The 16794-nt window shown below is 44.5% G+C and overlaps 1 protein-coding gene across 1 annotated transcript in view; it reads right to left on the bottom strand.

Moving 5' to 3' along the window:
- Nucleotides 1-12027: 12027 nt before the first annotated feature.
- The window catches only part of scara5 (scavenger receptor class A, member 5 (putative)), a 51782-nt gene continuing 47015 nt past the window's right edge, over nt 12028-16794 (bottom strand). The window contains exon 12 of the mRNA XM_079572022.1: nt 12028-13012. Within this exon, the coding sequence (XP_079428148.1) occupies nt 12879-13012 (134 nt within the window). The 3' untranslated portion in view covers nt 12028-12878. The remainder of the gene's footprint in view (nt 13013-16794) is intronic.

The raw sequence follows: 16794 nt of genomic DNA, 5'->3' as shown, positions 1-16794 counted from the left end.
TTCTCCTCATGGCTGCACTTGGCTGCTGCACAGAAGGAATCTTCTATGAGAAGGCAAAGTTCCCCTGAGAAGGGCTGTGCAGAGAGCTCTAGGAAAACCTGCAAGGTTTAGGGACCCCTCAGTGCAACAGGTGTGACCTGCAGATCCAAGACATCCCTCTGGTGTCATCACATGTCCCCTGACAGATGAAGAGGCAGTGGCCATAATGGAGGAGATAGTGCCGCCGAGAAAGGACTCTCGAGGAAAGCACTGGCAACAACTGAAACCGCTGACCCACCTATTATCTCACCTATATAAACATAAAAAATGAATCACAACTGGAACTATTTAGCACTTTTTTTGGCTACTGTTACAAATGTAGCTTGAAAGTTGTGCAATGGCTAAAGCCTGACTGCGGAACAATTGTTTGGTTGTTCCCAGACCCACCAAAAGTAACTCAATGAAAATAACTGTTCTGTACAGAGGGGCAAATGCCTGAACTTGCTTCCTTTTAATATTAGAAACACTAAAAATAAAGTACATTTCAAGCTGAAAGTAAAGGGTCAATTCACTCAGCACATATGATAGTAACCATGTCCTATGCTTCTTCTGGTTGTATGATTTATGAAATACTGTTTGTAACATACATGTATTCCATTTTGACTGTTTTGTAATTTTATTGCATGTCAGGATCCCAGGAAGACTAGCAACCACTTTGTGGAAGCTAATGGGGATCCTAATAAAGAATAAAGAATAATGAATAAACACACGGCTGCAGAAATTGCCACATGAAAACTTTAAAATTGGTTAATAAGGCTCAACATACAGAAGTCTCTTAGTTGCACCACACAATACAGCAGAAGTATTGTGCTGGAAAAGATTGTTGTGAGATAGCTGTGATCATTTTAAGCTGCAAAACCACCGCATCCCCAGCGATCTGCTATGAGAACATGTTGGTAATAGAATCCAGTTGGGAAGAGAGTTGTGGTATTTTTACTATTTCTTGGATTTGTTTATATCGTTATTGCTGGGAGACTTGCCCTGAAGAATTTCTTTGTTGTGGATGTAGAGGATGACCCATGGCCCTGACTTGTATGAAGTGATTCATCTCTGCAGACTGCAGATGGCCCCAGACGAGAAGCCCACTACAAAACTGCTTCATTGTGATCAAGAGGAATGTGCTCTGATAATAGACACAGACTGAAAGACAGTGACTATGGGCCTTTGTCCAAGTTTCCCTAAAGCTAAGTGACTTCATGTCAGCAGGCATTATGTTCACAAATTAGACATGCTCTATAGGATAGTCAAGGCAGTCAATGTACAGATAGACTCTAGTCACCAGAGAGATCGCAGAAGATGCAGAGATGCAACACAGTGTCAACATGAATGTAATATTCATGACTAAATAATGTGTCATTAATAACTTTCAAATTGGGCAGTGTAATAATACATACATCATTTGCATAAGTTCGTCCAGATTTGGAAATCCTTGGCTCTCCAGGTAAAGTCTACGCAGAACCTCATGATGAGCCTCAACTTCTTGATCCCCAAAACACGGTGTCCACATTATTGTCCAGCAACGAGGCACAGTGTGGTTCTCGGATGCTCAGGACCTCTTTGTCACAGTCCTGTATCTTCAGATTCCAGCGCTGTTTGTTGCGCTCATGCTCTAACACCCGTTTCCTCAGCTCAGCAAACTCCTTAAGTGTATGAACAAGCTTTTCCAGATCACACAGTTTGGTACCGCAGTCCTTAAATCACGTCGGGCAAATTTACTTCCACAATCTTGGCGGCATTTTTAGCTTTTATTGTGGCTCTCAGTTCAGATTTAAGAGGTCTCAAATTGTGAATTATGCTGCAAAAGCATAAACCTAGTTGGCAGTTCAAAGTTGAGGTCTAAGAGAGAATTTCAGGATTTGTGTACGACGGCTTAAAACTTCAGCACGCTCTGGGCGGTTTGCAGCCGAGTGTGTAGCGGCCGGGATGAGGATCAGCACCTCCAAATCCGAGGCCATGGTTCTCCACCGGAAAAAGGTGGCTTCCCCTCTACAGGTCGGTGGGGAGTCCTTACCTCAAGTGGAGGAGTTCAAGTATCTCGGGGTCTTGTTCACGTGTGAGAGACGGATGGAGCGTGAGATCGACAGACGGATCGGTGCAGCGTCAGCAGTGATGCGGTCGCTGTATCGGTCTGTCGTGGTGAAGAGGGAGCTGAGTCGGGGGCAAAGCTCTCGATTTACCGATCGATCTACGTTCCCACCCTCACCTATGGTCATGAGATTTGGTTAATGACCGAAAGGACAAGATCGCGGATACAAGTGGCCGAAATGAGTTTCCTTCGCAGGGTGGCTGGGCGCACCCTTCGAGATCGGGTGAGGATCTCAGTTACCCGAGGGGAGCTCGGAGTAGAGTCGCTGCTCCTTCACGTCGAAAGGAGCCAGCTGAGGTGGCTAGGGCATCTGTTCCGGCGCCTCCCTCGGGAGGTGTTCCAGGCATGTCCTAGTGGGAAGAGGCCTCGTGGAAGGCCCAGGGCATGTCTCCGAGCTGGCCTGGCCTATCCCCCTTATTTATGCCTTTTTAAAGTATGTTTTACTGTGCTTTTAAGTTAACTACATAAAATTGTATTTGATCCTTTTTAACCTGGTTTTATCATTGGCTACACCACAACATCCTCCAGTGAATTCGAACCTGTGACACATACTCAAAATGCAACTTTAAAATGTATCTATTTTTCTCTGGTTTGACCGGTGCTGTACACAAATGGTTTACTTCCTACCTCACAGACAGGACATTCATGGTAAGTGTGGATACCTGCTCCTCTATGGTCCATAAAATTACATGTGGAGTGCCCCAGGGTTCAATTTTAGGCCCAGTGCTTTTTAGCCTATATATGCTTTACCCAAACTACAGTCAATGTCTTTTAATCCTTCCTCACAGGTGAAGAACCTGGGCGTGATTTTTGACTTTTTATTCCACACATTAAGAACATCACAAAGATAGGTTTTTACCATCTAAAGAACATAGCCAGAGTCCGCCCCATTCTCTCTCGGGCCAACACGGAGACGCTAATGCATGCTTTCATCACCAGTCGTATGGACTACTGTAATGCCCTGCTTTCTGGTCTTCCCAAAAAGAGTATCTCAGGTTTACAACTTTTACAAAATTCAGCAGCTTGTGTCCTGACCAAGACAAGGAGGCGGGAACACATTACACCGGTTTTAGAAGAGCCCCCCGTGTGTTTCAGGATCAATTTTAAAGTTCTTTTAATGTTTTTTAAATGTTTTTTAAAAATATTTTTAGTTTCTTACTGATTTTCACTTAGTTTTTAAACTTTTTATCAATGTTTTTATACTGCTTCTTATATTTTTAGAATCTCCAGTGTTTCCTCTGCAGGAGCCCTCTGCCTCGGGAGCGGTGACTGGCTGTGGCTGTGTGGGTGCTGTCCTGTGGGTGCCCAGGTGGAGGTGTGGTGTCTCTGCCGCGCCTCCTATGGGGAACCTGCTCCCTGGAGGACGGCTCCTCTGAGGGTGTTTCCTCACCTTGGTCATCTGTAGCCAGCCTTATGTACATGATTTTGATTCTGTGTGTGAGTGTAGAGTAAAGGGGAGGGTGTGTAGGTGTGTGTGTATTGTGATAACTGTATATATTGGGAGGGTTTGACGGGCGATAAAGCTTTTAATGTCTTTTTAAATGTCAATGAAAAGCGCTCTATAAATATTGATTGATTGATTGATTGATTGATTGATTGATTGATTGATTGATTGATTGATTGACCATTTTCAGTCATTTATCATTTTACTTCCTGATTCAGGGCGTCACATTCGAAGATTCCATACCTGTTGCCGTGCAACCAGACTGTACATAAGGGCCCTTGAGCAAGCCCCTGTTTTATACTTATATGGAATTCAAGAATAGAACTGTTGCCGTGACAACAGAATGTTTTCGTGTCAGTATGTGGTGATGTCATCGACGTCGCTCTCAGCTCTCGATGAGCTGTAGCTTTGGAGGTCAGTTCACTCGGAGGCTCGTTGGAGGCACAACCTGTTGTGAGGGTCAGTTTATTCGGAGGCGAGTGGGACGCAGAACCTGTTGTGAGAGGCCCACGTGAAGCCGGTCTGCCTGTCTACAGGAGTTGTTGCTGGGAAGGAGGGTCTGTTAATTCGGAAACTAGTGTGAGAGATAATCTGTTGTGAAACGGGGCTTTGTAAAGCAACGGAGTTTGGTGTTATTCACTTCAGGGTCCCTGAAGTGTGTGTATTTGTGTGTTGAGGTTAGCTGTTTTGTTTCCTTGCGATAAAGTACCATTCAAAGTTGGAAAAATGAAAGACCCGATAACAATTACGTTTGATGGAAGTGAGGACTGCAAGTTTATCCAGTTATTGAAACAACTGGCACAGAACCAGAGCTCAGGTCAAGTCGATGCAAATATACGACTTCTCAAAAGCAGTGATTCACTGCAGACTCTGCGGGATGAACTGGATAAGCAAAACAAAATCCAGATTCAGCTCAAAGAAGAGTGGGAAAAACTCCAACCAGATCATGAAAAAGTGTTGGAAGTTCAGGATGCCTGCGAAAAATTACAACAGGAAGTGCAAGACCTTGTTAGCAAAAACGAGGCAATGGAGAAGGACATTCTCAAAATGAATAAGAGCATCAGTGAAAAAAAGACTCAAAAGAAATTGCAGAGCACTTTGAGCAAATCAGTGCAGTTGTTGGCCGCTAAAAGCAAAGCGCTTAACAAGGAGAAGCAAAAAGTGTGCAAAGAGTATGACAAGGAGCTCTTAATAGCTTTCGGAAATAAGTGGAGGGAGACCGGGGCACAGGAAGAAATTACAAAAAATGAGAGTCTTTTAGAAAAGATCAAGAACGTCCGAAGAAAAACGGAAGATCTACAAGTGATGAACGCCATCTCCGGCCATGTCGCCGAGCTGAAGGAGAAGACTGTGGCTGTCATCAATGATCTAAAGAACTCAAATAAGATCCAGAGGAATGTGTATGACAAGAAGGGTGACATTGAGAAGAAACTGCTACAACTAGAGCAAAAGGCTTACAAGGAATGCAACAAGGATCTAAAGACGGTACAGGAAGAGTTGTTACGCAAAAAAATGAAACAACAGAAAGTAGAATTCGGGATCCTCCAGGAAAGAGCATGCGTGGACATCGTGATGAATAAAAATACTGAGCTGCAGCAACTGGTGGACAATATACAAGGCTCTCTGCAGAAAGGGGGCTTCATGGAGCTCACCTTCAACTCAGAGCTGTGCCTTGGTGAAGTCCTGAAACTGCAGAGAGGTCTAAGATCTGAGGTTGGGACTCAGACAACTTTGGTCAATTTGGAAGTGCCTGATTTGGCCAAAGCTGTGGTGGAAGAGGCTGGAGCCTCAGTTGCAGAGAAGTGTGAAGTTGAGACTCAAACAATGGAGGGAGAATTTGTAAACGGAGAAGAAATGGAAAACAGGGATGACAAAGCCACTTCATCAACGCCTGCTAAAAAGGTGAAGGGCAAATGGTTCAGAAAGTAAAGCTAGTCTGTTGAAAAGGCTGCAGAGGGGTTTGGTGGTTCTTGGACTTTGGCGTTGGTTGTGTTGGCTTGGAGTAGGAAATGGTTATTTGGTAAGTCATGGTCAGTTGTGGTGATCATGAATTATCTGGTGGAGGGGAGGGTTTTTGCTGACAACGTGTTAAGACTGTAAAATGTTTTAACCAGTTGTGTTGGCTTGGAGTAGGAAATGGTTATTAGGTAATTCATGGTCAGTTGTGGTGATCATGAATTATCTGGTGGAGGGGAGGGTTTTTGCTGACAGCGTGTTAAGACTGTAAAATGTTTTAACCAGTTGTGTTGGCTTGGAGTAGGAAATGGTTATTAGGTAATTCATGGTCAGTTGTGGTGATCATGAATTATCTGGTGGAGGGGAGGGTTTTTGCTAACAACGTGTTAAGACAGTAACATGTTTTAACCAGTTGTGTTGGCTTGGAGTAGGAAATGGTTATTAGGTAAGTCATGGTCAGTTGTGGTGACCATGAATTATCTGGTGGAGGGGAGGGTTTTTGCTGACAGCGTGTTAAGACAGTAACATGTTTTAACCAGTTGTGTTGGCTTGGAGTTGGAAATGGTGGAGTATTAGGTAAGTCATGGTCAGTTGTGGTGACCATGAATTATCTGGTGGAGGGGAGGGTTTTTGCTGACAACGTGTTAAGACAGTAAAATGTTTTAACCAGTTGTGTTGGCTTGGAGTTGGAAATGGTGGAGTATTAGGTAATTCATGGTCAGTTGTGGTGACCATGAACGATCTAGTGGAGGGGAGGGTTTTTGCTGACAACGTGTTAAGACAATAAAATGTTTTAACCAGTTGTGTTGGCTTGGAGTTGGAAATGGTGATTAGATAAGTCATGGTCAGTTGTGGTGACCATGAATTATCTGGTGGAGGGGAGGGTTTTTGCTGACAACGTGTTAAGACAGTAAAATGTTTTAAAGGAATAGGCCACCGTTTTTACATACTAAGACATGTTCTTACCTAACCTTAGACGAGTTAATATATCCCCGTCTGGTCTTTGTCCGTGCGCTCTGTCACGCAAACGGAGCACATACGCAGCCTCTCCCACATGTCATATAGCTCCAAAAAAGCTCACGATAGAAGCTACCAAGCTCTTCCACGTGTTCCCTATTTAAATAAACTTACGTGAAGTGTTATCATGCGAAGTATATTTACACAGAAATGTAACATGTCGATTTTATAAGCAGATAAAAAGGGGTACTATATTGTGAGGCGTAATGATATGAGGAGCACAGCGTCCGCGCAGTAACTCCTAAAGACTTCCCCCCTCACTTCCGTCAATAGAAGCTGCGTGACAGAGCGCACGGACAAAGACCAGACGGGGATATATTAACTCGACTAAGGTTAGGTAAGAACATATCTTAGTATGTAAAAACGGTGGCCTATTCCTTTAACCAGTTGTGTTGGCTTGGGGTTGGAAATGGTGGAGTATTAGGTACACGGTAAGAAAAATTAGTGTAAATTTATGGTAAAGTACTGGCAACAAAATTTGCCTGCTCTTTACCGTATAATTTACGATATTACTCAAGTTCTTAAAATAACAGTTTGGAACCGTATAAATATTACAGTATTCAACCATACATACTTCTATTTTAACGGGGGGTTACTGTAAGATGTTCTGGCATAATTTGATGGTGAACTACTGTAATCATATTCAACGGTAAACTACAATATTAATTACCTACGGTATACTGATTAAAGTAACTGGACTTTTCAAAATAAGACTTCAAATGCAATTCCAGGATCAGTGCTTTATTGAACATTTTCAAATGAACAGATCTCTGAAAATCAAATAAAAAATATTATCCAAAACATTTTAACTACAAATCTGCAATTTTAAATAATATCTATAATATAATATAGATAATTGATGTAGTTTAAGCTAAAAAAATAAATAAAAAAATAAAATAAAATAAACCCCGTGAACTGCTACCAACCCCGTGAACTGCTACCTTAACGTGGTGGGGTTGTTTGAGTGCCCGAATGATCCAAGGAGCTATGTTGTCTGGGGCTTTATGCCTCCGGTAGGGTCTCCCATGGCAAACAGGTCCGAGGTGACGGGTCAGACGAACAGTAGTTCAAAAGACTCATATGGATGCACGACATTCAAGGACTGAGACGTCGCCCGGCATGGTGCAGCCGGGGCCCCACACTGGAGCCATACCTGGGGTTGGGGCCCGGCCGGGCACAGCCCGAAGGGACGACGTGGGCCCGCCCTCCTGTGGACCCACCACCCACAGAGGGATCCATAGGGGTCGGGTGCAGAGAGGACTGGGTGGCAGTCAGAGGCAGGGCAGACGACCTGGTCCACATGCGCAGCTGCTGGCGTTCGGGACATGGAACGTCACTTCGCTGGGGGGGAAGGAGCCTGAGCTTGTGCGGGAGGTTGAGAGATACCGGCTCGATATAGTCGGGCTCACCTCCACGCACAGCTTGGGTTCCGGATCCCAACTCCTGGAGAGAGGCTGGACTCTCCATTTTTCTGGAGTTGCCCGCGGGGAGAGGCGGCGGGCCGAAGTGGGTTTGCTTGTAGCCCCCCAGCTCAGCCGCCACGTGTTGGAGTTCACCCCGGTGAACGAGAGGGTCGCGTCCCTCCGCCTTCGGGTTGGGGACAGATCTCTCACCTTTATCTCGGCCTACGGGCCCAACATCGGTGCAGAGTACCCGGCCTTCTTGGAGTCCCTGGGAGGGGTACTAGATGGTGCTCCGACTGGGGACTCCATTGTTCTACTGGGGGACTTCAACACCCACGTGGGTAATGACAGTGAGACCTGGATGGGAGTGATTGGGAAGAATGGCCTCCCCGATCTGAACCCAAGTGGTGTTCTGTTATTGGACTTCTGTGCCAGTCGCAGTTTGTCCATAACGAACACCATGTTCGAGCACAAGGGTGTCCATAAGTGCACGTGGCACCAGGACACCCTAGGCAGGAGGTCGATGATCGACTTTGTAGTTGTATCATCTGATCTCCGGACACTCGGGTGAAGAGAGGGGCTGAGCTGTCAACCGATCACCACCTGGTGGTGAGCTGGATCCGCTGGCAGAGGAGGAAGCCGGTCAGACCTGGCAGACCCAAGCGTGTCGTGAGGGTCTGCTGGGAACGTCTGGCGGATCCCTCTGTCGGTGGGGTCTTCAACTCCCACCTCCGGAAGAGCTTCACCCAGATTCCGGGGGAGGCTGGGGACATGGAGTCCGAGTGGACCCTGTTCTCCTCCTCCATTGTCGATGCGGCTGCTCGTAGTTGTGGCCGTAAGGTCTCTGGTGGTCTGGTCGCGGTGGCAATCCCCGAATCCGGTGGTGGCGCCCGGAAGTAAGGGATGCCGTCAAGCTGAAGAAGGAGTTCTACCTGGCCTTGTTGGCTTGTGGGACTCCGGAGGCAGCTGAGAGGTACCGGCAGGCCAAGCGTGCTGCAGCTCGGGCGGTCAAAGAGGCAAAAACTCGGGTGTGGGAGGAGTTCAGAGAAGCCATGGAGGAGAACTATCGGTCAGCCTCGAAGAGATTCTGGCAAACCATCCGCAGCAAGCAGTGCTTCACCAACACTGTTTACAGTGCGGGTGGGGAGCTGCTGACCTCGACAGGGGATGTCGTCGGGCGGTGGAAGGAGTACTTCGAGGATCTCTTCAATCCCACCGTCATGTCTTATGAGGAGGAAGCAGCGGCTGGGGACTCGGAGGTGAGCTCACCCATCACCAAGGTGGTAAGAAAGTTCCTTGGTGGCAAGGCTCCGGGGGTGGATGAGATTCGTCCTGAGTACCTTAAGTCTCTGAATGTTGTAGGACTGTCGTGGCTGACAAGTCTCTGCAACATTTGTTTGGGAGCCTCAGGATCTCATCTCTGCTGTTTGCAGATGATTGTTGTTCTGTTGGCTTCAACAAATCAGGACCTTCAGTACGCTCTGGGGCGGTTTGCAGCCGAGTGTGTAGCCGGGATGAGGATCAGCACCTCCAAATCTGAGGCCATGGTTCTCCACCGGAAAAAGGTGGCTTCCTCTCTACTGGTCGGTGGGGAGTCCTTGCCTCAAGTGGAGGAGTTCAAGTATCTCGGGTCTTGTTCACGAGTGAGAGACGGATGGAGCGTGAGATCGATAGACGGATCTGTGCAGCGTCAGCAGTGATGCGGTCGCTGTATCGGACTGTTGTGGTGAAGAGGGAGCTGAGTCGGGGGGCAAAGCTCTCGATCTACGTTCCCACTCTCACCTATGGTCATGAGATTTGGGTAATGACCGAAAGGACAAGATTGCGAATATAAGCGACCAAAATGAGTTTCCTTCGCGGGGTGGCTGGGCGCACCCGTCGAGATCGGGTGAGGAGCTCAGTTACCCGGGAGGAGCTCGGAGTAGAGTCGCTGCTCCTTCACGTCGAAAGGAGCCAGCTGAGGTGGCTCGGGCATCTGTTCCGGATGCCTCCTGGTCGCCTCCCACGGGAGGTGTTCCAGGCATGTCCTAGTAGAACAAGACCTCGTGGAAGGCCCAGGACACGCTGGTGGGACTATGTCTCCGGACTGGCCTGGTGTCGCCTCGGGGTCCCCCCAGAACAGCTGGAGGAGGTGTGTGTGGATCGGGAAGTTTGGGCATCTCTGCTGAGACTGCTGCCCCCGCGACCCGGCCCCGGATATAGCGGAAGAAAATGGATAGATGGATGGATGGATGGCTTAAAACTTTTAAAATTACCCGGATTGCCAATTTTCTGGAGCTCCTGCTCCCTGCGGTATTTTGCACTGTGATCAAAATTACATTTACAGAGTGACTGAACGTTCCAGGTTAAGAGCTTCAAAATGAGGTATGGCATGTCATCATTCTTAGAGATTAAGTTAGTGAATATTTGGATTCGATACCTGACTCTGATATCCGATACCAGTATCAAATTGCCATGCCCATGTCCTCTGAGTGTTCAGATCTGTTAACACAAGCAAAAACAACACAGCTCACCTGTTTAAACAAAGCTGGATTTATTAATTCTGCAGTGCATAAACAACTCTTGGTAACACTGTATTTTACACTGCCCTTGATACATTGCACCTACACAATTTAGTACAATGTCATGTGCTATGTAGCAATGTGTTATAACTAGTACATGTGGCACATCCACAATGGACTAAGGTGTATTTGCAGTTTCGAGGTACATAACAAGGCATAAAAGCCTAGCTTCATGTCTTTGGCAGGTACACTGTATCAAGGTTAGAGTAAGATAAAGTGTGACCCAAATGGAAAAACATTTGCAATATTGTGCATTTCTTTTCCCGCAAGAAAAGGAAAAATGGTCATGAATGTTCCACCATTTCACTGTTCGACTGAAAAAGGGAAACATTATTTCAGTACTTAGTGTGAAATGCTTTTTGTTACAGAATATAGAAATCGTACTGCATTTGCTACTTTTGCATTTGCAAAAGTAGCAAATAGTGCTGTACTATAAAAACATTTGAGAATAGTTTCAAGTACCTATTGGATCATACAAACAAATCATGAAACTATTCCAACAATAGTATGTGGGGCAGTGTGGTACAATACACTGATCAAAGCCTCGCCCGTAACAAAACAGGGGGAACTGTCTCAAACCGATGAGGAGTGAAAGGCCATCACTGAATGTCAGTCAAAGCCCATTTATCTGGAGGAGAGGCTAAACAGGATGTGACGGCAGAATTTGGAGCTTTGTAGTGCAGCCATTTCTAACATGTGAGAGCAATTACGATCATGTTGAGCTGGATAGAGCTACTCCTGACTCAGTGTTTTGTACCTTAAGCAGATTGTGCGGTTTGCTAATCAATCACTGATATTTTGGACGGAGATTTAAAGAATCAATCCATTTGCACTGGTGTAAAGATTTATAATACACTCCACCTTTGAAAACAATGGATTCCAAGTACATTGTGTAAAAGCCTTGAGGTAGAAAACACATATTTTTACTTCCTAAAAATGAGCAATTTATAGAAACTTGTATTTGTACTTACTATATTTAAAATGTTCTGGATATAAAAAGTCTATACACCTTTATAAAAGAGGCATCTCGTATTAGCACTGTATGTCCACAATCTCACATTGTCATTGACATTGTGAACTTGGCTGCACAAGCTCTGGTATTTGTTTTGTGATATACTGAGATCCTGTCCATACATACTGTAGACTGACAATTACTGTGGCTGTGAATGTTTTTGTTGTTTTGTATCAAACTGTCAATTGGCAATTAGTTGAAAAAGTGGTTGAAGTTTATTTTACAGCACAGTAATAACATGATCATAGAACGGAAAGAGTGTGGAAACTATAGGGAGAACAATGCATGTTGCCAACTATGTTCCCATATCATTACCAAGAAAATACCTGGTAGTCTTTATAATGGGTTATGGTTATGTTTGATCACATTACCATGAGATATAGTATGGCAGATGTACAGCCCGTTTCTAGGTTTTTACATTTAAGATTCCATGCTATTGCTTTTACTGTGCTGTCAAGTATTACCCAAAATACTCTAGGACACAAGCTGACCGTGAACTGATAAAAAGCCTTTATGTGTCAGGAATAAAAGCACATATGGTCATTGCTGTAGTTTTTGGAAGCCTCTTATGTCCCTGACAGAAAGCTATAGAGCTTATTACAGTACAGGAAAGTGTAAGGCAACGTGGATAAACCAAACTGAAAGTCTTTCTCTTGCATTGCATTTAATTTGGTACAGTCAGTATAAGCTGCTGTTTTGCATCATTCGGCATGTACTATGTACCTTGTCAAACATGTTCCTTTCAACAACTTCAGCTTTCTCAATAGTAACCCAGAAATGCTTACGGTTATCGCAATTTAATCTACATATCAAACTAGAACTGCCTGTGAATCTCTAATACTGTAATGGTGTATCATTAAGATCAATCAAGTGCTGCTTTATAGACGACTCTATAATGTAAGTAAAAAGTGAGTGTGTGTACGTATATAAAATCTTTGACCAGCAAATGCTAAATCAGCTTCTTAAAAAAAGTGTTTATAAAGTGGCACGATGGTATGTTCAGCAAAGCCCTTCATAATAAACATAGCATTGCAAACAACAGCTGCCCATTCCAAAAAAGGTCAGTTTTTACTTCCTTGTTTTGCAGTCTTTCCTTTTGCCTCAAAATGGTTCATAATGTCTGGGTCAAAAGTCAATGGTCAAACCGACAGCGTGACCCTGCACAAGGACGGCTTCAACCACCTCCAATAACCAGCCCCAACATCTCACACTGCGCTGAAAGCCCATCCTTAAGAGAAGTCTCATCTTCCGCTCTCGTAGTCGAGTTTCAAACACGACATGGAAGTTGTGCATCATCCGAAAATAGAGGCACATTTTTGATGTATTTGTAAAACTTGAAGTTGTTTTCATGAGTTGACTCTCAGATGGTGCAAGTGACCCCAGCGTCCTCCACGTGCCCACAGTTGGTCTTCCCCCATCCAGAGAACTTGCACTGGTGGATGGTGTCTTCTGCCCCGGTACAGGCCACGTCATCCATCCAGATCAGACCAGCGCCTGGACAAGTGCAGGGAAACAGCAGGAATGAGTGCGAGGAAAGACTAATACGCCATAAAGAAAAACATATTAGGGATGTAAATGAAGGCAGACCGCAGAAACACTTCTCACTAGAAACACTACAGCTGTGCAGCTTATAGTTAAGGCTGCTGCACATACAAAAATACATGTCCTTCAAGCTGGAGTGAAAAACATACAGTAAATCTACTTGAAATCTAAAATTGCTGCTCACATGAAATTGGATCCGGGTTATAAAATAACAGAAAGCAGGTGGTAAGCAGAAACTTTGGCACATTTTTTTCATAACTCCAAAACTCCACTTCCTGTTTGTCTTTTCAGAAGAGGTTTCAGAAAGTCCCGAGCACATCCATCAACTGTTTATAAAGTTCCTCAGCTGTGAAGACATCCAACTCTTGAGATGAAGTAGTCAAATATAAAAGTTTGCTATCATTATAATGCATTACCAACAGTCAACAAATGTAAACAGTTAAAATATAGTGATTAAGAACTGCAGCTGCTGTTCGAAAAGACCACGCATTGGAGCATGAAAATGAAAAAAAGCCTCTCCAAATCCTTCACTGTCTCACTGGGACTGTGTCAGACAGTCTTGCTCGTGTTAACAAGACTTTAAGGTCAGCGTCTGCAAATCATCTTGGAAAGCACATAACGACTTCAAAACACTGGGACACTAATCTAGAGAAGCCACCAGAAGAGGCCACTGGTGTCATTTTGGCTGCAATTTTATCATGCTCTTGGCTGGTTAAAACGTTTCCTGGTCTGCAGTGATTACCATGAAAGTGACTACATCATGAACAGTGGTTTCAGAGGATGTTTTGTATGATCAGGAGTTATATTTTTACCAAGCTTTCCTATATTTTTACCAAGTTAAATTCTTCGGTGTCCACCACAAGTACTTCACGGACTTAACAAAGATGGCATGAAGTGAGCCCAGTAATGTTGAGTAATGTGTTGTGGTGGATCTTTTGCAGCTGAGAGTTGAATGTAAGCGAGCCGTGCACGGGGGAGAGTGCACGTGGCCCTGCGCTGTTGTTATGGAGTCCAGCTGTTCCCAAAGCAGTTTCACTCTGCCGCTCTTTAAAAGGTTTACCCCACTGGAGCACATTTACTGCATTAGGCCCACAGCCAAACACACACGGACAGATCCACTGTGGATTTTGTCATGTTTTTGACAAATAAGAGGCTTCAGGGCGAGCTGTGCGGGGCTTTTACTGGATCACACAGGGAGAAGTGTGAGTTTTGCAATCTGTAAAGTGTGTAATGTTGTGTCACTGGTTCATCTGGTCAGCGATCCAGTGCTTTCTCAATCATAGGCAAGTTCACCTCTAGCTTTTCCGCTGTATAGTGTGACTGACATTGAGTTCCTCTGCCCTGGGTTTTGTCTGCCGTCTTCCCGCTCAGTTGAAGCCCACTGAAGCCTTACATCCTCTGATTGTGGGGTCAAACGATCTGCGGCACTATTGTTTATGTTCATGGTACACTGAGGCTCACCTTTGCGCCGTGTGCTAGCTGTCTTGTGTGTGACATGTTTCAGACATGCTTCAGAACAATCCAAAAGGGGAAAAAAAATTGTGGCTAACCTAAAGGAGTAAATGATGGTGATCAGTTACGGTTAGTGCCTGGTAAAGAAAAGTATCAGGAGGCCTTGGGTTTCCAAAACAATCTCTGCAACTGAGGTTCTTGTTCAATGTGCACATGTTACTGTTTGACAAACCGAGGAAATTTGGGGGATTTTATTTTAACCCTTTATAGGGCACTCATTGAAATACGTTGAAACAAATAATTTTAACTTATGAGTGTTATTGGGGGACATAACAGAAGTTCAGTTCTGTTGTAACATTTTTTTTAACCCCTTTAAGGGGTAAAAAAATAAAATACGGAGAGGTTTATATATAAAACATACAAAAAGCACTTGCAGGTCTCAGGGGTGGCTGGTATTCAAGAGACGTTGTGTTTTGTGATATTGATGTTTGAATGATCAAACCTGTCATAGTTTTTCTAATGTGATAGAGCTTTACGTGCAGTGGGCGGGGTCAGTCACCTCCAATATTGATTGACTAAAAATGTTATTCAAAATAACCTTTGGCAACATAAAAACATAGTCCTTGGTTCTTTTGGTTCTTTGGTCAAGAAAATACTATAAGTATGAATAATAGGTGCAACGGGCATGTCCAAATATGGACAAAACTAATTAACTTTAGGTTTAAGTGAGTATGATCAAATATGGTGCCTGCCTTTTTCATGCTGTAGTTTCACTTATTTCACTACGTCCTCCAAAACCAACACATTCATCATCACTTAGCACAATTATTCACCAATAAAATGTGTGAGTTTCATCAAGTTACCATGGTTAGTTTTCCAGCCATGCAAAGAAATGTACCATGAATTTTTCCAGACTTTTTCAGACTTCAGAGAAAACAGGAAGTTGGAGTGTGACCGGTCTCTGCTGATTGGTCAAATGCCACAGCAGTGGGATCTGTGGTGTAGGGTGATCTCATCTGAATGACTGAGTGAGGACTACATGTGTCTTTACCTTATACTGATGTGCAGCAGGGAGGCCATATGTAAAGTGTGTGGAAATAACCAAAAATAGTCACTTGCCCTATAAAGGGTTAACAGTGCTCAGAAATGCTTCAATGACACTCACATACAGTATATAATGCACACTTAAGGATATTCCAATGTCATTTCCCCCTCTGACCACCATATTTATAATTGTTGCTATTTTGTTGTTGGTGTGGCTCTACACTAAAAATCCATCTATCCACACTTTCCTATTGCTATATCGTGGAAATAATTTCTATCTTTCCCAGACTTGGCGGTTGTGACTTTGCAATTGGACAACTGCAGAATGATGTCAAGCTACAAAATAAAACATACAGAGATGGATAGGACCTCCGGGGCCGAGTCTTGACGACATTTGGCACTGGCGGCTTTCACAGTAAAAGCCCGATATTAACCCGCGGGGAGTGTTAAGATCCTGGTCGAGTCAGTTGACAGAAGAAACTGCAGAGCTTGTAAAATCTCGAAGTGCTTCCATCAGTGTATTCTGGTAAAGACGCACTGAGGCTAAGCACTTTTCGCACAGCTCATAGACATGTTATTTTTCTCACAGTTTGAACCCTGACCTCATTTGACCGGAGCCTCAGATCTGCAGAGGTCATCAAGTCCAAAACACCAGTGTCATCAAACGCAGTCTCCTGAGGGCTGGAGAGGCTCAGAAAATAGGCTTAGGGTTCGAAGTCTGGTGGTGTGATCTCCACTGGCGGCAGGAGCAGAGTCTGTCTTCGGTCAAGACTCTTCGTCGCATCAGTTAGTGTGATTTTGTTGTGGGCGCAGAGGTCAGCGGTTCTACATAGAAGCCCAACCTTTGTCTGTCTCCAGAAAACGCATACCACCATCAGAGGGTGTGACACTGATGGACACATTTGATGGAGTAGACACATTTGCATCTATAGAGCGAGCATGTGTGTGTCCATGACAACAGGGTCAACAACCAGCATCTGTGAACCAGACCCGACGCTCGCTTGGCAACACGTCTAACTGTTGAAACCCATCCATTTTGACTCAGTGTTTTTGATGCATTATTTTTGTGCCGTCAAAACAAAGCAATTCCGCCTTTTTTCTCTCTTTAAATCCATCAAACTTCTTTGATGACGTTCACACATTTGTTCTACTTTTATGCTGCACAGTAAAACGTTATCACCAAAGACATGGACTAGTCTTTACTCCTTACTTCTTTCCAAAGAACATCGTAACTTCCT

Source organism: Gobius niger, assembly GCF_951799975.1.
Source record: "Gobius niger genome assembly, chromosome: 15".
Lineage (NCBI taxonomy): Eukaryota > Metazoa > Chordata > Actinopteri > Gobiiformes > Gobiidae > Gobius > Gobius niger.
This window is presented reverse-complemented; position numbering and strand designations above follow the sequence as displayed.